This window comes from Amblyomma americanum, chromosome 10 (assembly GCF_052857255.1).
Source record: "Amblyomma americanum isolate KBUSLIRL-KWMA chromosome 10, ASM5285725v1, whole genome shotgun sequence".
NCBI classification, from domain to species: Eukaryota; Metazoa; Arthropoda; class Arachnida; order Ixodida; family Ixodidae; genus Amblyomma; species Amblyomma americanum.
In genome coordinates, this window is record NC_135506.1 from 134,940,863 (window position 1) to 134,967,604 (window position 26,742).

General features: G+C 48.0%; 1 protein-coding gene across 1 annotated transcript in view; it reads right to left on the reverse strand.

Moving 5' to 3' along the window:
• LOC144106446 (muscle calcium channel subunit alpha-1-like) overlaps nucleotides 1–26,742 on the reverse strand; it is a 605,267-nt gene that overhangs the window by 68,509 nt on the left and 510,016 nt on the right. The window contains exons 33-40 of the mRNA XM_077639259.1: nucleotides 21,357–21,479; nucleotides 19,802–19,867; nucleotides 14,989–15,083; nucleotides 11,626–11,785; nucleotides 9,226–9,353; nucleotides 4,979–5,075; nucleotides 3,712–3,814; nucleotides 497–595 (exon numbers count right to left, since the gene is read on the reverse strand). Coding sequence (XP_077495385.1) covers nucleotides 497–595; nucleotides 3,712–3,814; nucleotides 4,979–5,075; nucleotides 9,226–9,353; nucleotides 11,626–11,785; nucleotides 14,989–15,083; nucleotides 19,802–19,867; nucleotides 21,357–21,479 — 871 coding nt within the window. The remainder of the gene's footprint in view (nucleotides 1–496; nucleotides 596–3,711; nucleotides 3,815–4,978; nucleotides 5,076–9,225; nucleotides 9,354–11,625; nucleotides 11,786–14,988; nucleotides 15,084–19,801; nucleotides 19,868–21,356; nucleotides 21,480–26,742) is intronic.

Genomic DNA, 26,742 nt, shown 5'->3' on the forward strand with positions numbered 1-26,742 from the left:
CAGCAGACGGATGCTCGAGAGAAGGATGTGCACCATATAGTGCCGCAGCATACTTACGCGGTGTCCCGTGGCCCGAAGCAAACCGCTAGTGGACCCGGCGTGACAACGGTTTCCTGTACTCCTCAGTAAATGTTGGAAGTATGAAGAAAAGCTACAGCAATGCAAGTGAGGGCCCTATTTCCAGAAGCGAAAGAAAAAGGTTCACTGACCACACATTTCGTCTGTGAGTACTTCGACAGCGGTATTTCTTCAAAATATGCAGCTAGCTATAACCCCGGTCGTAGCTGCGTGCTCGCTGCAAACGAGGAATACACTGGAGATATCGAAAACGCCTGCGCAAGGCGGTGAATAAGGCCTTTTAAAGTGCTGGTGTTCGCTTCGAGAGCACAACATGAAGGAAGACGCACACACATTAATTAATTAATAAAACACTAATTAACTTTTTAACCCGAAATATCAGCAAATGATTAGCGCACATGAAGCTCCAGGCACCCACCTGCGGGCGGCACCACTTGGTCGAGTAGTTTGGGGCTGGTCCTCTTCCAGATCTTCTTTATGATGGCTCTCAGTTCTTCATTGGCAGTGTCAATATTCCCTGCCGGCCGTGCACACGGTAATTGGAGTGTAAGAAACATACAAGGCATCAGCAGTCGCAATGCACAGTTTAATGACTTCTCTCCTACCCAACCCCGACTGCGCTGCAAGGAGAGGGTGGAAAAAGTTAAGCTTTCCGGATTTCCTAAAATTATACGCTGAGAGGTGTGTTCTTCCGCAGATCAATAATACGAGCAGGGCGACAAAAAGTAAGGTGATTACCGCCAGGTACCTGATTAACTACGGTATAATAAGTACCTTATAGCAAATGCAGCTAGCGCGAATGTTTCAAATATAACGGTGATCAAATTTTTAGGCTACTTCATTTGGTAGAATTTTCCAAGAGTACGCAGACTCCGAGGTATTGGACCCCAAAGTTTCTATGGCTTTCGGTGAGCCACCGTGGTTTGTCAATGGTTATGGTACTCGGCTGCTGACCCAAAAAAACACGGATTTGACCATGGCCACGGCGGTCACATTTTCATGGAGCCGAATTGCTGGAGCCCTGCGCACTGTGCGAGGTCAGTGCGCGTTAAAGAAGCCCCAGGTAGTCGAAATTATCCAGAGCCTTCGACGGCGGCGTCCCTCATTGCCTCAGTCGCTTTGGAACGTTCAAACAAACAAAACCAGCCAACCAATGATTCCACGTAATTGCGCATGCAAGGCAGCGGCAGTCGTCGCAAAAATCCTCCCTAGTGTGTGGGAACTTTCCCTCACGACTCCCCTTTGGCTCGCTTTCCCGCGGTGCACCCTCTCACGGCATCGGCTTGAGGAGGGGCGCGGCAGTGACTCTCCCTTGTTAGTTACCTTAACTAGCGAGAGAGAGCACGGGCGTCACAGCTCCACAGTCGGCGTGATTGCTGCGCGCGGGAGAGAGCATCACTCTCTTGCGCTGGGACGCTCGTGGCGGGCAGACAACCCCCCTGCATCTCGTGCCGTTCTGCTTCAGAGTTTCCCCTGCCCCTAGCGTGGACAAACATTAGCTCGCAACCTTGCAGGTGAGTCGGACGTTTGTTGCTAGCTGACGTTATTGTTGTTGCATCAATAAATTCCTGTTTGTGTCAGCCGGAGTGTCGTTCTTTCTTCCTTCAGAGCAAGGCCCGTCGTGGTCGGCGTGCGCTCGGTAGCGTGCGCTAACACGGGGTGGTTTGATTTGATTAAGGGGGTTTAACGTCCCAAAGCGACTCAGGCTTTCAGGGACGCCGTAGTGAAGGGCTCCGGAAATTTTGACCACCTGGGATTATTTAAGGTGCACTGACATCGCACAGTAACTTGAAAAAAATTGACAGTCCAGTCGTTGCGGCGTGTACACTCCTTCTCTTGTCCCTTGTCTTTTGTGACTGGTTTTTTTTTTCAAGTTACTATGAACCAACTGGCCCGCATTTCAACCCCATCGCACAGTACACGGGCATCTAGAATTTCGCCTCCATCGAAATTCGGCCGCCCCGGCTGAGATCGATCCCGTGTCTTTCGGGTGAGCCGCCGAGTGCCATAACCACTGAGCCACCGCGACGGCAACCACGGAATGGCGTCTGGTGGTCGTAACTGTGCCAGCCGCGATTAAATGAGGCAGAAAATAATTTCCCCCAATAAAACCCCAGAAGTGTGACGCCGCTTTTGGGTCGGACGTTTCTTCCATTTGGATAGTCGAAAGTGACAGGGAAACAGCTTTCAGCTGCACCGGTCGCTCTACGTCATTGTCAGAGGAAACGCCGGGAAGAGTTTCGCATCGATCGTCACTGCCTTGCATCCGAAATTACGCTGATTATGGTGGAAATATGGACGCTAATATTGTACCCACTCGAAGGAAAAGACGAAGAGCGATCGCCGCTGACTGCTTTTGTGTCCCCTGCTTTCACCTGTTCTCGCCGCCGGCCTGTACGTCAAGACGTGACAATACAGCGAAACACACGCATTCTGGGAGAATTTTGCCAAATTAAATTTAGTTAATTAGGCGCCTGGAGGTGAGAGTTATCTCACCTTGGGCACGCCTGGCCGCATAGTGTGTGTAGAGATGGAAAACACGTACCTCTCATCTCCTAATAAAAAAAAATGTGTGAAGCTCAATTTTTATCACCGTCTAAGAAAGAACACGTAATTTGGGGCATGGAGAGCTAGGGAAAGCCATCGTGTTCCGGTTTTAACAACACTGCAACAAAGAGCGAGTGGCGATATCCTGCTTTCTAGGGGAATCCCCAAAGCTAGAGTACATTCGTAAAAGTGAGTAACTGCTCACTGGCGCCCACCCAAGCGCAGCCATACGGCTACGAAGAAAATATATACAGCTTTCTCAGAAACCTCGACCTTAATAAAAATTCATCCGGGTCCGGGATTGCAAACCCGGAACCACCACTACACCGGTCCATTCGCTCTGCCAACTGAGCTAACCGGGAGGGCAACGCTTATGGTAGGGCGACAGCGAATTGATCTATAACTCGTAGGGAATCCCGTAGAGTCAGAACTCGCAGGGTCAGAACTGCGTTAGTGACACGTCTGTCGTTTTGTATAATGCTGAGATCAATTTCCTATCGCGTCATCTGCTGTGATTCCAAGTTCCTTGTTAGGTAGCGCTGGCGCAGGCCAGATATGTATTTATATGCCTCGATCTTTCTTCAATAAAGCAGTTGTCAGTAGCGCCCGTGCTCGTCTTGTCTGTATCTCGTCCCGTCCTTTGCGCTAAAAATATGCCTGTAAAATCCGAACACCAACTAGCCCAACAACTCACCCTGGTGGAGTAGAGCGGAGCCCGGTACACGGTGTGTGTAAAGAATTAGTTATACAAGTGCATGGTGCATACGCCTCCGATGCTCATTTCGTGCTTTCACAACGAAATTATCAAACACTACAAATGTAATGCGCTGATCAGCACTTTAGCCTGTCCATAGCCCACACCAGTGCATTATCTATGCCTGCACCTCAGTTGGCGCTCGCCTTTTTTGCGTCGCTTTGCCTCTCCGCTTAGTCCCAAGTTTAGCACATCCACAGCTATGCTCCATCCATATCACGCGACACAGCTCAATTCAAGGAATAGTGGCAAAGAGCCTGCCTTTCTGCTAAGTTTCAACGGTGCAGTGCAAGCAAAAATGCGAAACGTGCAAGGAGACGCCGGGCACTTACCGTCAGTTTTAATCTTGAGCGATGTACGAACTACAGCAAACAAAGTGGCGTTGAACATTACTGTGCCGTCGCTGTTGAGAGGCATGTTCATCGACACGAGTTTCTGTCGGTGGGAATAAAAGCAAGGCAGGCGTGGATGAGAACAAACACCTGTATGAAGCACGAATAACCCCAGCATTTATACGTTTGTTTTCTCTGAACCGGCCCCAGTTCTCTGTACACGCGACGCTTTTTTTTCAGTGCGCCATTTTGTCCACCAACATTTCGTCTATCCCCTCCCGTGGCGGAGATGTTTTACACAAGGAAGACACATTAGCCGTCACTGGAGCTCGCATGCATGATCATACTGCAATGTTGACGTCATGTAATAAGTAAATGCGGGAGCTCAATAAACGCGGGATTCATTTCGTCATTTGGGGTTTCCTTTTCTGATTTTAGTCCTCCATTTTCCGCCCATATATATACTCGATGTTGCCTCTAAAAAAGGAGTTGATCGTGGCGCTGGTCTCGAGTATGTCTTCATTTAAGTTTCACGTCTTACGCACTTTTGAATGTCACGGTATTTGACTCTTTCAACTTCGTTACTTTATTCGCAATGCAGGGAGCCACTTACAAAGACAGACATTTTGCTTTTCGAGCGCGAACATGAGACCAGAGCCTAGAGAACCATGTTTCTTTCAGGTGATGTTCGCGTTAACAGTGCAGCAACATTTGTGCTAAAAGTGAGCCGGGAATGATTCTGACGCGTAAAGAGAAACAAAAGAGAGAAAGGAAACAACAAAAAATGTGTATTTTTGAAGACTGGAAGCTTCTCATATATATTCAACTTGTTAAATTTGTATACAATACTCACTTTTTAATTGTTTGCACCTTGTATGCGCCCCCAGGCCACTTTGTTTATGCATGGACAGAAACTTCCCAATCATATTAACGCAATGCTTCAAAAATAGAGAAGAAAATCTATTTCTCCGAACTCTGTCGCTTCTGAAGACCTTAAGGCTATTCAGATCATGTAACGCAAAGCTTGCCTGCCACCAGAACGAAAAAATTTAAAAAGCAAACAATCATGATATGTAATGCAAAGAATGCAATGTGATTGGAAAAAAGCAGTTTATAGCTAAAGCTGCACGGCGATTGCACTGACGTAGAGAGACCCCATTAGACCTGACTTCTCCCGTTGCAGTCCGAAGATTCTAATAAAAGCAATGGCGACAAGATGGGTGCCCTCTGCGGTCGCCGCTTGAAGCACAACGCGGAAGAGGCATACCTTGCAGGCGACCCGGTGGGGGCACAGCTTGCCGAATCCTAGAGGAGGCTGGATCTTGCGCAGAAGCGTCACCACGTCCAGGTGTTTGATGCGCCCCCTGTGGACAACACAAGACAGCAGCCGTGTGAAACGGCGCGGCGTTCACTGAGTTGTGGCAGCGGTGGTAATGATCAGCTGCAGTGTGCCAAGCCAACATGACCTGCTTTCATTACAAGGATGTAGAAAGGACAAGCGCTGCGGGTGTGGATGGAATAGAGGAAAACATATTTTGTAAGGATCAACAAACATAAAAAAGCATGCGCTCGCGCTATGTAGCTGCTTAGAGCGCATCGTACGGCATGTGTTCTAGGTAGACAACGGGAAAGGGCGCGCCAGCATTATTTAGCATAAGGTACATGGCTGCCAAAAATAATTTACAGTCGCGAGCGAAAGTTTACGGGATGCGCGAGCGTGTGGTGAAATTGCATCCGTACCTCACCTCACGACGCGCAGCCTGCAGTCGAGACAAACGCTTTGGCACGGCCGCTGCTCAAGTTTCTCGCAGGCATCGCAACCGGCGCAGGGTGCCATCCATACGGCCCAGCCGCTATGTCGTACAACGTGCATCCAGACGTTACTTACACAGCAAGCTATGCCGCGAGATGAGGCACACGACTGTCTAGAGCAAATGCGCTGCGGATTGGGAAGCGACAATTTGTGATCTATGGCACGCATAAAGTGGGAGTCAGCCTGCGCTCGGTCAAGCTGCGCGACTCGTAAAATTTAGCTCGCAACGGAAACTCCTGCCACTGGACTAGATAACATGCACTCTCGTGCCTAGCCGATAAGAGCCCTCTGCACTGTTACTGCAGTGCAACACGACACTGTTACTGCAGTGCAACACGGCTGTGGTGTTTTTCGCGCACTCTCGTGGAATGCAAGTGACGTATGCCACTCGGCTCACGACGTCCCTGTGTTTGGACCACTCAGCGTGGCACATTGTCATGTAGAATTGCGAGCGCACATCTGTGCTACTGCGGCATCGGCGAATGGGCAGGCGACGTACGGCGGCTTCTCCTAGTTCACGAGCCAATAAGCATTTATTGCACGCGCACGATACCTTTTCGTGGTGCCAAAGCAGGCAAATTAACGAGGCAGAGGTCAAAGTCCACTAGAATATGCCACTGGAAATTGTGCTGGCAAATGCGATGATGAGAGGACATTTTTGTTACACAAGTGCACGGCGAGATTCCCTTTTGTGTGTGATCACAATGCTCGCTGCTATTGCAGCCTTTCTTGAAAACTTGCGAATAGTGACGTCGTCGAAGACAGTGCGGCTAGACGAATCGTTTAGCAATGAAGAAATAAAAAGACGACATGGATGACACAGAAGTGCCCAGAGCCAAAGCAAGTCGAAGTTTAAAATTTCTTGAATCGCATGAGCCAAACAAAGGCTCAGTGTTCGCCCTGCACGCCCCTCTCGTCATTTCATCGCGCTGAAAAAATGATTATTGCTCTGTCATGATGACCGCGTAAAGAGAAGAGCTTGCGGCGATGATATCGTTTCAGAGGACTCGAGACTCTAGGGATGCACATGTATCCCCTGCCCAATAATAATGGCCACGCGTAACTATCACGCGATGTGATGCGCGCGCATTCAGAAGGTTTGCGAGGGAGGGCACTCATCCAGGCCTGCAGCTTGGGCATGTTGGTTACTCATCCGTGATGGAATAGCGCAGAACACCGGGCAAGAGAAAAGGCCCGAATACGCTAGAAACAGTGATGGAGGAGGAGGGTCGCTTTGCGCAAGCTTTGCAGCCACTTTTGTAACGCATGAGCTCCCTGCTCAAGCGTATCTGAGATTTTTGGGCCTGCGACTTATGTTGACTAGAGGGCATGACTGCTGGGCCTATGAGCCCATAGGAGAGGAAGCGCCAATGCCATACAAATCGGCTCACTCCACGGTGACCAAGAGGGATATTGTGAACTTGTGCCTCAAAAATGTCTTGGAGAAGCCCCGTGTTTACAAAATGCAGTGAGCTGTCTTCGCCACACAGAACGGCATGGCAGCTCGGGTTACCCCTCGCCTCTGTTGGTATCTGTTTCCAAGCAGATGAAAAAGCACCTGGTGCAGGCTTGGCCCAAGCAGCAAGATGATGCAAGGAAAACGAAAGAAAGGCGGCCGGTGGTAGCAATACCGTTTATTCACAACGTTTCCCTTCGTCTGAAAAGCATTGGTCGAAAAGCTGGCGTGAATGCCGTGATGACTGCCCCTAATAAACTGGAAAGTCTGTGCAGACGAGTCAATATGCCAACCCGACGAAAAAGAAACAGGGATGCACGATGAAGCACCCAACCCGCTTTGTGGAGTGTACCGAAGGCATCCTTTATTCGTTGCCAGTGACATGTGGGAAACAATACATGGGACAGAATGGGAGGGGCATGAAGGCAAGACTACTTGAGCACAAGCTTGCTGAAACCTAAGAATTCACTGCAGAGACCGCCCGTCAAGAACTTGTGCACCCGAGTTCGGCAAATGTAGGGCACTGGCTAATTAATCACAAAGAGCGATTAGTCCGCGAAATAATCGAGGCAGCTTCAAAACTTGTGTCTGAAAGCTGTCTCTGGAGTTAACAAAAAAAGAATTGGACATGTCACAAATGTGATTACAAATCTCTATTATTACAGATCTTAGGTTGCCATTCTAGAACGCTTGAACGATATACTTGTGACGCATGCGTTTAAGAAGTTATAAAAAGCCGTGTCTCATTGAAATAAAAAAAATTGCAAGCAGCGCTTGTCCCGGTGTCCTGCGCTCTTCCATCTCAAAAGTGCACTCACGCCCCTCCCGCTTCCTTTCGCGCCCAGAGGTGACGAGACTTTCCCCTATTGGAACGGAGGGGCCTCCTATCCACAGCCCTGGAGAGGGCGCATTTCTCCCGAGGCTCGCTCGCCCTCTGGCGGGGGCGGTGCATTCGCACTGACCGCGGCCCCCGCGTGCGAACTGACCGCCGCGGGGAGGCACTCGAGGTGAGCGGAACCTTCCTCCCCCACCATTTTGTGTGCCTACCACCCTTTTTGTGCACTTCACCCCCGTACGCGAGCTGAACACTCCCTCGTTACGGCGGTTCTCTTATTGCTGCTGCTTGTATTGCTCGGGAGCAATAAACGCTCATCCGTGTGGGATAGCCGTGTTTGTCCCCTCTGGCCCGAAGCCGCCGTGGTGGCGACTTACCGCACTGCGGGTTGGGGGTCACAGCTCTGACTCCTGGGTTGGTACACTGGTACTAGGGGGCGACTACTGCTTCTAGCTCTTTGGGCGTTATTACAGGAATAAATCCCATAACACGCAAGGCCAAAAATCATCTCTTGTGGGGACACGTACTTCGATCCACCAGTATGTTACTCAATGGATTTCAAGAAGGTTCAACAAGCACCCCAGAAATTATGTCTTACAACGAAGCACGTTTGATTCTAGCTCACTTTATAATAGTATGCTCAACTGCATTTTATATCAAGCCACCCTGCGATTCTGCAGTGCTTTCTTTTCCAGTGCCATATTAAAACTGCCTTTTTCCCTACAAGTACTAGTTGGCATATCTTGGACAATATAACCAGACGGAAATGTTGCAGCTAGGATTCTAAGAAAAAAGACTATGCAACGTTAACAGACTGCAGTGGAAGTCGCGAAAACATCGAGGCTTCTTTGTGACGTGTTAGGCGCATGATGCATTTTATGATGTTGGGAATTATGAGGATGCACCTGATACTATTGCCCCGTAGTACTACATAATCATATCAAGACCACCGAATGGTGTGTCGTAGAGTATTCGGCGAAGCCTGCCGTCGGCCCGTAGTAGCATGTCCGACGGCATCAGGCTGACCATCGACTACCAAATACTTGAGGCTCTTCATTGCCAACCTACAGCAATTCAGTTCAGGGCACGGTGGTTCAGGGTCACGCATCGCATGCTCTACTTCAACATCGCGCACACCGTCGTGGTGAGTCCCAGTGGTACGGCAGCCTTTTCGGTCGTAGCCTGCGCTCATTTCTTGGAGTTTGTTTTGCGTAAATTTACTGTTAGCATTTCTGGCCTGTGCGTCGCCTTCTCTGTGTTGCGTAATATGTACGGAAGCTTTCTTTTGTTACGCATTACGTGGCTAATTGTAGTGCAATTCCTTCCCTTATGTGCAAATGCCCAGCCGGCACCGCCTTCAGGCACCATCTTGGCGTTACATGTCTCCGTAAGTAAACAAAAGATACTCACTTGGCGTCCGGATCGTACTCCGACCACAGGCGAACGAACTCATCCAAGTGGTGAGGTCCAAGGATTGACCAATCGCGTGTCAGGTAGTCGAAGTTATCCATAATGACAGCGACAAAAAGATTGATGATCTGCGGAGAGAAAAATGATCAGCAGTCTTATCCCTGCTACGCCTAGACTATCCCATGCGTGCTGTTCAGTGTTTCAGCATAATTACAAACACTTTACGCCACAACGAGCCAACCATACAGACAAAAACCATCGCATTCAAAGAGAGAAACCAGGAGAGCAGCTGCGAACTTGGACAAGACCGGGCGCGAGGGAGGCTACGAATCAATGTTCGAAAGCAAAAGAGAATGGACGACAGAGAAAGACACACTGCACGTTCCGAAAGCAGAGAGAGCTGTCACGTTTGCAAGGAGTCTATGGCCATCTATATTGTGCATTCATAAGTGGACAAAATTTTCTCTCCGACGGTGTCTTTTCTGTGAATCTTCGCTTTCATTATTGTGCTTCACTGCGCATGAACGTAGTGTAAGTTTTTAGGAGCACTGTTGCTTTTATTTTGGCTTCTATTGCAAGCTAACAGTTACATGTGCAAGTTCCCTTGTGAAATGTATGCCACATGACAGGGGAGTATTGCAGCAGAAATCGCCTGCGCCGGCATAGTTGCTGCGGTGCGTGATGCTTTCTATCTTCTTTTTTTTAACAATCTGTATCTGCACCTTTTTTCTGCATGCGGCAGTGAATGTGGCCTAAGTGGATACCAGTTGAAAAGGAGGGGATATCTGTTGCTGCAGAAATCGCTTTGATGGACGCGGTTCCGCCGATGCGCAGATTCTTTAAGTCTTTTATTTCACATGTATTTCTTTTATCAACCTTCTCTCTGCACGCAGCAGTGATGGCGGTGCAGACCGCGGATGTATTCATTTTATCGTGATGTGGCCGGACGAACGGAGAAAAATCAGTAGACCGAAGTAAAAATGTCGCCGTTAAATGTATTCCTCAAATAATATTGGTCCCACACTATTGTGTCCAGCAACTTGCGTGGGCGGACGATTACCTGGCACGTCGATCGTTATTGCGTCCAGTAAATCAAGCAAGAAGACCAAGTCCGCCGCACTTAGTAACAGAAATTAGCAAGTGCATGCTTACCACTTAGATTCCTCAGTAACTACCAGCAACACTAACCTTGCAAAGCAGTGGAAGAACTAATTTTAGTATCAAAGCTTAGTAGCAAACATTGCCTTCAGACTAGTAAGTGAGATGAACTTTTGAGCAAAAACCTAGTTTCCATTGGCCATTGTTTTATTGTCCCCATCTTGTAACCATATCCTTGCACAAGTAGACACAAGAAGCGTTCGGCACATAGAAGTGACTAAATGCGCTATTTTTTCAAGTAAGACAAATAAGTGATGCGGTTCGTGCAAAGTTGCCCTAGTAATTGCTTGCCGGATGTGGGGCTCTTGACAGGGTCTGTTAGTTTGGTGCGTTGTTTATCAAATTCAGAAAATGCTGTACACGGAATGTGATCCCAACCCACGTCACTAATGACAGTTCCTAGCAGTGCGCTGGATGCAACGCAACTACTCAGGCTGATGTGGCACGGTTATCCCTACCAGATCACTTTAAAACTCCATGCTGTTTCTTTCACGTAGCAGTGGTACTTTAAGACCCTTGATGCAATAGTTAGGCTTTTTTGTGGTCTTGTTAGAGTACCGTAAAATTTGCTGCTGTCATGTGGAGCCAGTTATCGGACTGCGACATTAAAAGCATTTAGAGAGTGGAGAGACGCTTCATCAAGATAATATATGCTTTCAATCGTTACATTACTTCCGTTCTATACTGCTTTCGATCGTTATTTGGATACTTTGTATACGCTGCACTGATATAACTGCGTCGATTTCTGACAAATTTCCGTGTTTAGAGTTTGAGAACTCTCGGCCATGCACACGGCAGTGATTTCATTATTGTATTTGCACTAAATCAATTTTTCGAATGAACTTGAGATAAGAATTTGTTTTCTTTAATATGATCAAAAGAGCCCGGACAAAGGACGATTAGGATGAACGACACAGGCGGCACAGCAGCACCCTAGCTCAGCATTGTCTTTGATCCTCGGTTATCGCTTGTTTTCTTCTGTACTTTTGTATACAGCTATCAATTTTATCTGTTCTGGCTACAGCCACGTGTTTATTTTCTCTTCAAAAATCGCACCCTGCATATTAATATTGATTATATGGAATGACATGTCGTTTCCTGTATCGTACTTGTGCATTTCTGGACCTTACAGTAGCCAATGGCTATGTGTTCAAGCAGTGACTGGTATCTCGCCATTTATTAAACTCAACTGAAAGCGATCTCTGAACGGCATGTTCACGTGGGCGGCGCTTCCGTCCTCACCAGGAAGGAGCAGAGGATGTAGAAGGAGATGAAGTAGATAAGCGCCACGTCGCTGCCGCAGGGTGCCTGGTCGCCCTCTTCGGAGGCCTTGTCGCAGCGGACATCCTCCGTGTTCAGGCATGACAGCATGATCTCCTGCCACGACTCGCCGGTCGCCGACCTGCGGCACACGCCACTGGGTGAGGTGTGTTGCCGCGCTGTATGCCACTCAACGCTAGCCGTGACCGGTCGCAATACGACCCTCTCTGTCGGGCTAGAAAGGACCGAGTAAAGAAAAAACAGAAGGGTTGGTCGGCAGACACAGTCGCGCTCTGGCTTCCAAGGCACAACAGAACGGTGACCGGGCCCGTTAGCCCTCAGCTCTGTATGCAATAGGACGACTGTTGTGAACGTGCCCCCTTCATTATCAATTTAATTCGAAGCAATAATATTTGTCAACTTCTGGTTACAGTGTACTCAAGTTGGACATTGGTTTTCTCCAATATGTGTGAAGTAACGCGCAGAGAACATTAAGTTCTGCTACATATTGAAATGTGCGTAACGCAAAATGCTAGGAAAATGCCTGGTTTCTTCTTGTCTTTTGCGCTGACCCCATTTCAATGTGTGACGCGGATAGCTTTGGCGACCGACTGCGTGGCACGTAGGGTGCAGCCCAGTTATAGCTTTAGAGTACTCGCTTGACAACTTCTCCTAGGTGTGGCGTTGCTGGCACAGAACGACATAGATGCTGTCCACTGAACTCTCTAAACCATTCTCGGCCAGGTGTTTGGAGCAGCTTTCGTCTTCTGTTCTTCATCAGCCTTATACTCTGCCATACGGGCACAGAAAATGGCACGAAGCCCCTAATGCCCTCCTTGTTAATGCCATTCGCATGGTGCTACACACGCGAAGCGCAATGGCATTCCTCCCAATCTCATCCGCAAACTAATGAGTCAGCCACAACTCATTCGACCTGTATACTACAATGGGATCTGGGTACTCTTGTGTCCAGCGCTTCCGCCAATTAGCATTAATATTGGATATAATGAAATGTTCTATTAAAAAACAAAGATCATCTTCATGACACCCAGTCTAAGTAAGCGTCTCTACAGCTAACTGCTTTGAACATTGGACCAAAATTTCCCTACTTTAAAGAACTTGAATGAATGCGGCCGAAAAACACCTCGAAAGTTGGCAACAGACATGCCCAAATGAACACCATATTTCTACGAAGTGCCTTCGTTGCTATACTTTTGTAACATTCACAAGAAATCAAGAAGTGATACACCGTCAACATTTTTATAGCCTTTTTAGAGCATCACGATAACAAAGTGAAATGGCATTGAGTCTCGCTGTGCAGCACCGGCTACGGAAATAATGTCATTAAGCAAGTTAACGAGTAAACGCCTAATGCCATTTATTTTGTGCCCATGTGGCAGCGGCATCAGAGACGGGCGATTTAATTATCACGCTTGGCCGCGTAGTGACCACATTCTACAGCAGTTGAGCAGCACTTGTCTGCTCCCGTGTCGAAGCTGTGCCGCATTGCAGATTCTGAAGACTCTTGTTGGCTCTCAGTCATTCAGCCCCACCCGCCGGTTACGGCACTACTGCTGATCAAAATAAGGATGTGGTTCGTGTGTGGAAACACTGGTGAGGCGCACTGCCTTTTTATAATGGACTGACTTGGTTTGCTGCTGACGGCAGCAGAGTGTCGTCGTTTTACGAAACTTGGTTTGTGCAAGAAACACTGTCCCTGCCCCTCTGTACGGGTGAGCTCTCTGCTTGCCTCGACCCCTTTCCTCCCAGAGTGCCGCCGCCAGCCGTAAACAAGCGAGATCGTCTGCGTTTCGTCTCGCGAAGGGCGCTTGACCGAAAAACACACGAAAGAAGACACGGGGTAAATAAGTAAAGAAAACGAAGTTTCAGCAACATCTGTAGCCTTGCAGCGATTACGCAGTACTTAAATACGTGTAATAAAAAACTGGAGGACAATTGAGCTTTGCTTTTAGGAGTGGAAGTGTTGCAGCGCTGCAAGGGAGACCACGGAACGCCATCGCCAGTTCGGTGCGACGCCTTGCCCGTTGGAAACACCTTTGAATCCATTTTTCATTTTCTTCAATAGCTTAAAATAATTAAGTGATCAATTACACTCTAAACTTTCTTGATTACCATAATCAAGAATTGGCTTTTTCATTGAGCATTTAACATCTTTGATCCCCCTTTTTTCATTCTTCTAATTAATCAATTACAATTATTTCAATAACTCGTCGTCGCCTATCACCCCATTCAATCATCAATCACTAGAACCGCAAACTGCCATGATACGTTTTTTTTTGCGCAGCCCGTTATTATTTCCGACACGCTGTGCCAGCTGCTATTATATGCCGACGGCTTTTCGACCGAACGTGCTGTAGACGATGATGATCATGGATATTCTTGGCGCAAAGGCACATGTGTTCAAAGACCGCCAAGGCACAAGGTATTTTTCATCTACTCAAGGTGGGGTCAAAGGCCCATTTCTCAAGAATTTCGCCCGAGCACCAGACCAAGAGAAAGCATGCGTCCATTGTATTGCCGATGGGTACCCGGCGGCACTGGGAATCGAACCCCGCACCTCCCGCATGCGAGGCGGTTGCTCAGACTACTAGGCCACCGCTGCGGACGAACCAGCTGTATACGCTGCCGCGTCTGCATACGCTGTTGCGTAATTCCACGGAATAGAAAAAAAAGCACTGATGGCCGAGTAGATAGAGGCGCCAACCAAGCAGGCATGCTACTGGCTCGGCGTGACGATACGTAAGAATGTATTTTTTTTTCTGGTGCGCGAGGGCACGTCGCCTCCTTTTCTATTTCTTTAAAGTACGGTTGCCTCACCTCGACAGTGTTGTCGGCTGCTTCACATTCTCCATATCCTTTCTGCACATGAGCACTCGGGCACTTCCCCCGGCTGCTTATTCGATGCTTTGTTTAACGTCCGTCAGACCCACGACTGCTCACCCAGAAACGTGGGCCGATTTCATTCCTCCTCCTCGCTGTTATTCTGCGCATGCCACGACAGCTTCGAGGTACTTGGTGCTCACACGGCGTGTGCCCACGAGTAAAGGCTATGCAGCTACCACAGCAAAAAAAAAAAAAAGCCTCTGGAAAGGGGAACTTCCCCTCGCTACCGGCAACCATGCAGTGAAACAGCGCTAAGGGCACGCTATGCTGCACCAGAATTTCTTTCCACAGGATTATTTCGGACGCTTTCTCTTCCGCCTTTCGACAGCGTGCTCGGCAACGCTCGTCCGTCGTGCCTGCTTTGCGCTGGCCAGCAATAAGCATTCCGAACTAAGCGACGACCTCAGCTTAGCCTGGTGGCGCATCCCGCCGACCTCTCACCTGAACAGGACCAGCACGGCTTGCGGAAACGTCTGGAAGTTGTTGTTGCGGTCGATGGCGCTGTCTTCATTCTCCAAACTAATTTTTCCAAAAAGCTGCGGGTGAAAGAGAGAGAGAGAAAAGAACGCACGTGATCGACACTCGCACCCATTCCATTCAAAAACAGCCGGCGGCAGTGAGAGCCTGACGAGCGGTCGCGGTCTGGCGTTTATGTTAGTGCACTTGGGATGCACGTCGGCTCAGCAATTTTAATACGTCAAAGCAGCAAAACAAAAACAAAAAACGCAGCACGCCTGAAATACCATTTTAGAGTAAGACGCTATAGAGAAAGACGGGTGATTGTCCGCAAAGAAGATTTCGCAAGACGAATGGCATGAAAAAAAAAAACTGGCGGTGGTTTAGCTCCAGTTTAGCTCTATCTGCAGTGACACGATAGCTACGGCTGGCCCAGTGGAACTAGCTCAGTTGAAATGCAAAGTCAGTCTTTCACCGCTCCGTTTCTCTGGGCATTCCTTCATCTTCGTTCCACTTTACACGGCCCATGCGCACCGCACAGCTGTTCCAGCTCGGTTTCGCCGGCGCGCTGCGCCACGGCAGCAGCAGCTGCTCAGCACCACGTGACCAATCGCTTGCTGGTCACGTGACCAGCAAGCCCAGCCGCGCCGCCGGCAGCTGCTCCGCCCCATGTGGCCAACAACGTGACCACGTGGCGGTGGCGGCGCCGCCACCGCCACAGCGCCGTCACGCTGAAGGCTCGAAATACTCCCTATTATAGCTGTCGCTACAAAACTTGGACGACGCTTACCCTAACCTTAAGAGCACAATGCCACACCATTAGAGATTCCTTCCTTGTAGCTACTACCTCGTCCATAGATCGCTAGGAGTCCCCGTACCGCTTCTGGCTCACTAGTGCATAGGCGATGCGCCAGTGCCCCGATAGGTGACTGTTTCAAACACAGCCACTTGTAGGGCATGTGTGACCCGGGATGCGCTGCCTGGGATCCTGCAAGGCTGATGCGCAGCGCCATGCACAGTGGGCACGTGGCAACTGCATTGAAGTTATCTGATTTCATTGGCAGCTGTCATCGCGGGCTGGCTGCTATTTGAAACGATGTAGCGCACATGCTTTTTCGTGGCACGGACGCCGTTTTTTCTCTTCAACACAACCTCTAAAGCTATCGCCCTAATATCCTCACTGGTTGGAGTGGTGCAGCGCAGGTTGCACAGAAATGCGCAGCGCACCCCTTCATACACGGCTGCACGCTCGAACTGCCAAGCAGTTGAGCGTTTTTGTTTTTTTTCTATGTTCCGGAAACTCCTGTAGGCACCGGTGCCTATAGCGTGATAACACGCTAAAAAACGTGAGCCCTCATCTTTGCAAAACCGCAGAGATTGCTAAATTAGTGCGTGCATCCCACTGGCCATTCCTCCCCTTTAAAGGGACGCTGACAACATGTCTATGCAATTTTTATTTTTAGACACATCCGACTCTTTCTGTGTTGACGTATGTCCAGCATTAAAACACATTTAATTATTGCTAGCAATAAGGCGTTTATAAATTTTCCCGTCGCTTCATTCGCACTCGTTCTGCGATACAGACACTGTAATCACCACTTTGAAGTGAACGACGGTGCAGTGTAGCTTCTGCGATCTGATTCACATCGACGCACCGCCGTTGACTTTTGAAATCGGCCGGCGTGGATGGAACCTGTTCCTGATTTCTTTTTTTTATAGGGGGGGGGGGGGGGGAGGCCTTATTCATTTAAGGCGCATTGCTCACAATTGTGCGCATTGTGAACTCGCAGGTGCACCTCGGAGTGGACAAGCTAGCACTAATTTGTTTGAGAATTTATCGAACGCAACAAGAAATATCTCACAAAAGTGAGCTCGGCAGCATCTCTTACGCCATTTATTTGCTGACAGACTTTTCCACCAGTAATAATATCAATCCTTTTTTTTTGCATTTCTTGCGTCGAGTGATTCCCTAGAACACAATGATTACATTGCTTCTAGGGTGCTTGTTTCAGAAATCGTGCTTTTTTAATATTATACTTCCCAGCGATTTCGCAGTTTGTAAGAAATTTTGTATGAGCGTAAATAAATATTATGCATTATAGCATTCTGTTGGAAAACTAACCATTGACATTTTTCAGGCCTGGATATTCTATTTAGGCCGAAAAATGTATGCTTTGAATTCGAAATGATCAATGGTGCAGTAAAACGTTGTAAAAGCTCCGTTTGGTGGATCAAAAGCTCATCTATACGAGCCAACTTTAGTTTCCTTCCAAGGTCCCTTTAGTGATGAATTATCTGCCTTGGTCACCAGAAGCAACTTTTTTTTATCATTTGTCGCCCATCTGCCTCGATGTAGTCTTCCTGTACAGTACCGAACGCTCTACTAGAGATTAGATTTTGTAGTTGAAACACAAAAAAAACTACAAAATACACCGAACTCCATTTTCTACGTTCGGTTCTAACGAAAAAGGTCGGCACCTTTGGCATCCACGGCATAGTTACCTGTCTACCGAGTAAAAAATGCACTGAAAAGGAGAAAATTAACAATGTGCGGAAACTACGGGCGTAGTGAGAAAGAGGCACCATTGGATTGGGGCACTTGGACGCTTTGAGTCATTTGTCCTGGTACCTCATACGCCTATGAAGACTGGCAAGACCCACATCCTCGCTGCCCGCTAAAGCGAAGTACTGTTAATTCATTGGCATCACCAGTTATGGGCTCGTACTTGGTTAAGTGGGTCCCTGCGCTATAACTAACATCAGCGGCACGATACCATGGATAAACATGGCAAAAAAGTGTCATGTTCGTAATATAGCGACGGTGCAAGGCTGTTCCATCGCTGCCGTCAATACGGAGATCACGTGATGCTTCCCTCTAACCAAGCGATAGCACGAGAACCAAACGTATGGAAGAAACTTTCACCTGCGTTTTCGGTTTGGTTTGGTTTATGGGGGTTTAAAGCTGCAAAGCGACTCGAGCTATGAGGGACGCCGTAGTGAAGGGCTCTGGAAATTTCGACCACATGGGGTTCTTAACGTGCATTCTCAACGCACACTACACGGGCCTCTAGAATTTCGCCTCTATCGAAATTCGAACCCGCGTCTTTCGGGTCAGCAGCTGAGCGCCAGAACCACTGAGTCACCGCGGCGGCACCCGCGGCCCCATTCCATATATCCAGTTACTTTTGTCTTAATGGCGACTGCGCTTCTTTCTACAGGATAAATATTTGGCCTTTGATCACTGGCAGATCGACTGGTGGAGTTGACCACAAGGGCGAGAAAAACGCTAGTGACTTTTTACCGCACAGCAATACCACATAACACCATCAATGTAAAGAGACAAGTAATCCACTCGCGGAAAATATGCACCGAAGAAAACGGAAAGCAGCATTTGGCAATAAACACCGAACAACGTCCGAGACTATGAAAAGAACAAAAATAAAAAATTCCAACACCTACATGTATACCCTCCGAGACTGAGCGATGCCTTTTACCAGAGTACACGCATGTCTCGAGGGGATGGGTAACCTAGAACAACACCAGTGCATTTAAGTCCTGGGTGTTGCAGGAGCGCGAACTAAGCCGTCCATATCACCATATCACAGTGGACAATATTGTTACGGAGACGAAGAAGAGGGCAGTGGCGCGGGATGGAGCGCTCGCGCTAGGCCCGCAGCCATTAAATCATATTTTCATCTGTCCTCATGTCGTCCCGTTCCTTGGCTTGCCAACTCGTAACATTTGGTGTGAGGTGCGGGGTAATCATAGTCATCCTAGTCCTTGGAGCATCGGCGCCTTCTGCTCGCCTTCGTGGTCGGCCGAGCGGACCTGGACTACGACGCCCGGCTCAAGCCCAGCTCGGCCAGACCAGTACTGACCACCAGCTTCCCCCCCCCCCCCTGTCCTCAGCCCCGACCACAAGACACGAAGACGAGGACCAGACAAACTATGACACGACGACGACCCGCATCAAGACGGCACTCCCGCCCATGGTGTCCGGCGAGTCCTTAAACCGTGACCTTCGGCTGTGGGCGACCGACCGCTGGACCTGAAGCTCCGGGGACAACAGTCCAGCAGATCATCTCCATCTTGGTGGCAAGCCTTTCATCTTCTTCTACCCTTTCTGGCCATGCTCATCATCACCTCAGCATTCAGAATTCAAGCTATCGATCGGGACGATCGCTCGGAGGACCCGGGTCATGTTACGAAGGCGAAGAAGAGGGCAGTGGCGCGGGACGGAGCGCTCGCGCTAGGCCCTCAGCCATTAAATCATCTCTTCATCCGTCATCATGTCGTGCCGTTCCTTGGCTTGCCACCTCGTAACAATATGAAGCACGAGAATGAAAACCATCAGCGATTAAGTGGCGGGGCAGAACGCGGGTTTACATGAGTGCTACAAAATGCGGCTTGAGGCGATTTTTCCAGAGAAGGAGCGTGCATTGAAAAGGAAAGTTGCGACTCAACCTCTACTCTCTTGCTCAATGTTCTTGCACTTCATTCAAAAAGTGGACTCCAGTCGACCTCTGTCGGATTCATGTAGACGTGGCCAGAAAGAGGGGATATTCTCCGAGCCCTGAAGCTGTTCAATATGTAACTGAAGGGTACGAACGATCACACCGAGGCTTGATGCTGGCACTATCTTGCAGGAACAACACGGGATAGACACGAGGAAGACACAAAGGCCGGTCTTTCCTGTCTTCCTTGTGCTGTTACATCTATTGCGATCTACAGACAAGCCCTAACATTCACTGCACACCATCACACCAGAAAGAGTGGAACAGTGAAGCCCTCCGCTTACCTGCATTCCAATAACTGCATAGATGAAGAACAGCATCACAATGAGAAGGGCGACGTAGGGAAGGGCCTGCACAGAAAAAGAAGAGATTTATTCCAAGGTTCAACGCAAGTCCGTCTGGAGCGGGAAAATCTCAGCGCTTGAAAATAAACGTTACCTTGCCAAGAGAAACGGAAAAAAAAATAAAGCAACAAGCCTTTTTCACAATGCTACACTGTGCATGCGAGCCTTCGAGAGGCATCTACTCCTGTACTCTTTCCCGAACTCCACTGTAGGCACCATATCCAGTGGTCTGCATGTCTGCAGTTTGTGCTGGCAACGGGCGAAAGCGGCAGGTGACTGCAACTGTCAAGCACCGCCCCTTTCGCATGACTCGTGGAAGCGGATCGCCACATCGGTGGCCACGAGCGCTTTTCAGACAGTTTTTTTTTTCGGTGGGAGGAGGGGGGGGGGGGGTATTAGACGAAATTTGGCGCATTAATAAGAGGGCGTCACACCTTGTCAACGGATTAAGAAGGGAAGGCTAGAGTAACAACAGACAACAACAAAAGAGCGTTGTGCTAATTAAGTGTCTTCGTCGCTGCACTGTCGCGCTTCCGCCAAAAAGAACTGTCTGTGCTCACCGCAGAAACACTTCCTCAACTGGCCGCTCACCTATTCACCGAGACTCTGTGCACCCTAGCGCGTTTCAGGGCTATGACAACTCGCTGCGCCAGCACCTAGTCACGCGATAGATTTTAAATGCATCGGTTTCTGTACTCTCAGGTTAAAAAACGAAACACATCAAATCTACTCTGACAAAAACAACCTAAGTAGGTGTCATTGAACATGCAAATATATCCTGGCCTGCTCAAGATTAATTATTCTGCATATATGTGCACCCGATTTCTTCTCTAAACCGTTTCTCCTGTTAGCTGAACTGGCTGCAGTACATTATACACGATATGTCAACGAACATGTGCCAAGCTCTAAATGAGAACGTGTTCTGATTTTGATTTTATTTGTGAGGGTTTAACGTCCCAAAGCGACTCAGGCTATGAGGGACGCCGTAGTAGAGGGCACTGGAAGTTTCGACCACCTGGGCTTCTTTAACGTGCAGGGACAACGCACAGTGCACGGGCCTCTAAAATTTCGCCTCCATCGAAATTGGAACGTGTTCTATAAATATGAGACTACTGCAGTGACGTAGAATCTTTTGAACAATTAGCATTTTTTTAAATCCTTCCAATTGACCAGTGAGCAAAGGGAATTTGCAACTTTTTTTGCAATCGTGAATTTTAATGCAAAATTTTCTGCGTAAAAGCTGCATAACAAGTCGAAAAATATACACCTGAGTTGCTTGCTTTAAAGTGACTCGAGTATAATCTTCCACAACTTGAATCTGTGTAGAACGCGTTGCCGTTTTTTAAAGTTGGGCACAAGTTGCTCAAAACACCCTGTGCAACTCTTGCCATGCAGTTTTTTTATAGGAAAGAAGACATTCATATATGCTAATCAGTGAAACAGAGCATCATCCTCGCTACAGTGGCTCACTGGTGGAGATAAAAGGCAATGGCACCTGGAAGGACTTGATGAAGGTCCAGAGCAAGGTTCGGATGCCTTCGCCTTTGCTGAGGAGCTTGACGAGGCGCATGACGCGGAACAGTCGGAAGAAGTTGATGCTGATGATGTTGGTTCCCGGCTGGGAGGAAGGGGCAATGGAACGCGGCGAACAACACGTAGCGGCGTTAGCCTCGGCATCGCGTTCAGAAAGACCCACGTGGGCGCCTGCCGCGTGCTACGCGGAGCCAAGAGCGCCGAGACCGGCCGCCATAGGTTGGGGCGGTTGAACGGTGAAATACCGCGGGCATTTATTAGCATTTTCAGACACCCGGGGAGTCGCTCTGGAGCACAGAATTTGAATCGAGACCTAGCGGTGTTCTCTAAGCAGTAATGCATATTCTTCGTGTCTTCTCGGTCATTGTTAAAATATCTCTACGGTTTGTCTCTAGTACTCAAAAATAGAGAAAAAGCAGTTATAACTTTGCAGGTGAATGAGAAAATAACGATTGTTTTTTGTATGTATTGCGTGACACGCAGTTCTCTTGCGCGTGCCTTTTCATTAGTGTCATTGTTTTTATGGAGCGCGGCGGTCCTCCTTCAGTGCGTGCTTTTCCTCATCTATTATTAGTTGTGTCATTGTATTTTTGTCATCCTGTGTACTTTCGGCCAAGCGAGAAGAACTTATTGTGTGCCTTCCCCCCACCCCCCTCCTGCAATATTGCCTTCGGGCGCTGTAGGTTTCTGTAATGAATAAATAAACTTCTGGCACACCATGTAGTGATTTTTTTTAGCTAATGTATCGTTTGACTTTAATTTATGTCAGCAAGGGTTGAGACGAGTATGCTGCAGCGCTTCACCATTCTCTTCTTTACGCATACTGTGAAAAGTAAGCCCATTCATTGCAAGCTAATTCGACTGCTTGTATAAACGTGCACTGTAAACATATGTCTATTTTATTTTCCACTGCCCTTGTCCTGCAGCCCCTGCAATTAGGTATGCATCAGGAACGCGGTCCGGTTATCTCAGACCGGCAACGTGGGCATGTTTCCGCTGTTTCCTTGCGTCTCGATACACCTCCTTAGGTAGAGGCATTAGTGACCCCGCTACGAACGACGCTCAGAGCAAATGAGTTTGGGGTACTACACGCGTTCGAAACTATCGGCGCTCACAGCTCTTCGTAGCACGTGGTCAAAGGCATTTTGTGGGCGCGGTCACAACAGGTGACACGACGAGGTCGCTTCACGGTGTCGCACGAGACGGCCAAGCCTCTTTGGCAAGCGCTCCTGCCTTACGAAAATTTTTTTAGACAGTCTACAGCCTGCCCATAGACATTTGTCAGTGAATCCATGCACTTTCTATTGACAAACAAAACCTATAGGCGAGTCATAGGCAATGCGTTTCCAATAGACAGTTTATAGAAAATCTCTAGATTTATGGCCATAGACTTCAAGAAAACATTTTTTGTAGACAGTTTCTAGAATATGAACGGCCAAAAGCAAGCATCTATAGGAAGGCAAAAGAGTCTATAAGAAGTCTATAGACAGGTTATACGCAATTTTTAGGAGGGCTAAATGCAGCTGAGCGCGCTGATGAAGGCATATCCAATAAGGAGAACTAATAGCTCGTTAACCATTGCTGTAGCAATAACAGCAACTCTTAATTGCATACTGAAGGGCTGCATACCGAACTGTATAAAATCCTATCCTCGTATATATTGCATCAGTTTTTGCTTTGTTTTTCTGATCGACAAGCGACCTCATCGAGCAACCACTTGGTTGTCACGGCGCTCAAAACAAAGCACAAGAAAGCATGCGCAGGCTGGCTCTTCATCCCTAGCTGTCTTTCCGGCTGAAATAATACAGGAAGCAAATAATTCGGTTGCTCCACCAAAGATGGCGCGCCATAACAACACGTACAATTAGACCCTGCTCCCTGTATTACATCAAGCGAGAAATGTGTCCAAAAAATATTTGTGCTGTGGCCTTAGAATATTACCGTTAATTCGCGTAACAACAAGCTGCTGAGAAACAAAGGTTGGGAATTTAGGCGGTCAGCTTTTTCCGCATGCTGAAATCGGCAAAGGGAAAAATTTAAGGCTCTTGATTAATCCTGGCGTGGGTTTAAGCCGAGTCGTAATATGGATTAGAGAGTATCAGGCTCAAATTACAAAGCACGCGGTTGTGATGCTGAAATTAAAATTTTCCAAAGTGATTGTCGGAATTAGTTCTTTAGCTTTTTCGCTCATGAAATGCGCCAGTGGTGATTAAGTGCAAAATTGAAAACTCGTGTCGGGCTTTAGAGCCCGTCGTCTCACTGCTAACTATGCTTCCTGAAACACACGAATGTGGATACACGCGGCAGGTACAGCAAAAAGGTTGCACACTTGGTAATTATTGAAGCCTCCCTCAGATCTTTGCAGCTCCCACTGATACGCGTGGCATTCTAACATAACCTAACAAAACGCGCAGTGTGAGAATTAAGCCTGCAGAAAATGCAATATGCGGGCTAACACGATGATCTGAGCTGTTCTCAAGCACCAATTTTTGTCTAGAACACTAAGATCACGATTATTTTATTTCTGTTTTCAGCACGTGTATCTGTGCGTTCGACCAGATTACAAACAAAGTACTCGACGAGCGCAAATCTGGAGCTTTAGGAAAAGCTGCATTCACAAGTTTGGAATGCATACAACCTGGTCCTTTCCAAACTCATAATTCACAGGAAGTGTTAACCTACATTTCGCGCACATTACTCGATCAATGAATAGAAACGCCGAACGACTATTTGCCCATAGAGTTAAGTGCCGTCTAGCCGCAATACGCCCCGCGAACTCAGGCGCAGGGAGGGCTATCTACAAGCGCGCGTAGGAGATGAGCGACTTCCCACCCCCCCAGAAAGGTTCGCGCACAGCCACTTTCGCGAAGCACACACACAAAGGCAGCGGCAGCTCAAAGCGGCTTTTGCATGCTGCGGATAAAGAAGCGTGAAAGACCCGATGAGCAACACAAGCATCGGTGACATTAACAATCAACAAATCCTTAAATGCGTGAGTAGCTTGCACGACTAACAGTTACGGGTTTGATAAGAGGGCTACCTGGTTAACATTGGCGAACTATCGGCTCCACACTAAGCGTGAACGCTAATCTTACTATTATAAACATCAGACAAATCTGTTTCCTAGTCGTCGTCCTGGCTACGGCGATGAAAGCTCAAAGTTAGGCGAACGCGTGTGGTAGTTTGCCTCCTATGTAGCCGCGGCCTAGCTACAGATTCAAAGCCAAGTAGCTTAAAATAAAAACGGAATATTTGCGTTGCTTGAAAGCGTTTGCGAACACGTCATATTATATAGCGTAAATTAAAACCGCGCAGCATTATTGCAAATTAGAAGCAAATTAGGAATCCAGCCTTTGGTGCAATGCTTACGCAGTTAAGCTCCACTCTCCAAGTCAGTATTTCTGCTCAACACATTCTCACCCACGGGATTTCATTCATAAACTTCCTTGCTCTCACATGCTTCAGCCTGATGCATTACTATCAGCCCGCTTACCGGCGCTCAAACTGGACACCTTACATCCATGAAAATTTTTTTTTAATCCCTTGCTTTCAAATACGCTCGGGTAATTTTTTCTGGGATTCGGATTAAGTTAGGCTGTCTAGGCTTGCTCACAAGCAGCGCCTCCTTCAGAGGTTCAGAAAGACAGATTATGCGCGGTGTTCTTACATATTCAGGGAATCCCTGAAGGTGCAGTAGATTTTCAGTACAAAGAGATTACCTAGCACCAACATAAGCGCTGCCATAAGCCGCCAAAGGTAAGCTATACGGCTGTCTCAAAACTTTGCAGTTGGAAAACTTTTCCTGGTCTGTGGTTACAAATTTTTCCCCGCTTTGCCGACACGATGGCCAAAGCTTTCACAACCAAAAGAGTAGTTGCGCATTTTTGATTAAAGTAACATCGATGGTAACAATCACGTCTTCCAAATTAGTGCCCCAAAATAATCATTTACATTTCTGAAATGCAGACAACAAAAGTGTTTTGATACTTATCGTCTTAGCAGAAAAAGTGATTTAATTACTGAAATCTCATTGCGGTAGTTTCGTTACTGCCATGCCTGTCTGCAGGTCCCAGAAGGAAACTTGTTTGCCTGAAAGCTTTTTACAAATGATGTTCTTCTTGCCGTGACGAGAACGAAAGCGCTACCATTATGAGGGAGAAATCTGCGCTTCTAAAAAATGGGTTATACAGTCTTGGTACCCAATCACTCTTACGTCGCTGTCCCTCTGCTAGCCATAAATGCTTCAAAGCTCGCACTTATCTGAGAAGGTGCTGCAGCACTCCGATAAATGTGACCACACGTCTTGCCCCGACCTAAGATCCCGTGGGCGTGAAAAGTTCCAGCGGCTCACTCGCTGATCAGTAAAGGCCGGGAAGTTGATGTTAACCGAACCTCTTAGCGACAATTGCAGCTCATGCGTTTTGCCCGCTACCTCCGCCGATAAGGTACAATGCATGAGCTCCCACGGAAGCCAGAGTTCAGTGCTTACTGCCACTTTCTGCACGCGCCTCTATTGGCCAAACCTGATAACTTGGCTCTAAAGCATTCATGCACTGCACTAATTCCGGCACCTCCGGAAAGTTTAGAACTGGTCTACTGCCAGAAGTACCTTGATGCGGCTGCTGTCTTAATGTCTTACGAGATTTTTTTTTTTTTTGCTCAGAACCTGCTTCTGCAATCAGGACACGCAATTTCACAGCATATTTCCTGTTTCCAATCAAAATTGAAGATTGGGCGAGTTAATAGGACATGATTCGAAATGACCAGCGATGAAACAGACGAAGACAGGAGAAGAAAAAACACTGACGACAGGACGGGCGCTGACAGTCGAGGGTGGTTTCCTTTTGTTTGAAGAAGAGGCTAGTCAGCGCCCGTCCTGTCATCAGTGTTTTTTCTTCTCGTGTCTTCGTCTGTTTCCGCGCTGGTCATTTCGAATTCCTGTTTCCAGTGAAGAAAAGCTGTAGTGAGCTTTGCAGCGTTCACAACAGGTGGCGCAATTCACCCATACGGCATGTATTGGGTTCATAACTTGAGACAGGACGTGTGCAGTCGGCGTACTACTAACAAAAGTCTCACTCAGTGTGACAAATTTCTCACCGAATAAGTTGAGGTCAACAGCAAAGATACCCGAGCTGTAAGTGCAGCAGCTTTTACTCCCAACTTAGGTGCTTCTGAGAGCAATATGGCGCCTGCGCGGAACTCTGTTCCCGTTGGGAGCATGTACAGCAAATCGAACGTCGGCAGGAATGTAAGGGAACGAAAGCTTGGCGGATCGCGCGAAAAGAACGGAGCCTGTAGTTAGGACCTGCAGCACTCGGTGAGGATGGGGGGTGGGGAAGAAAACAAGA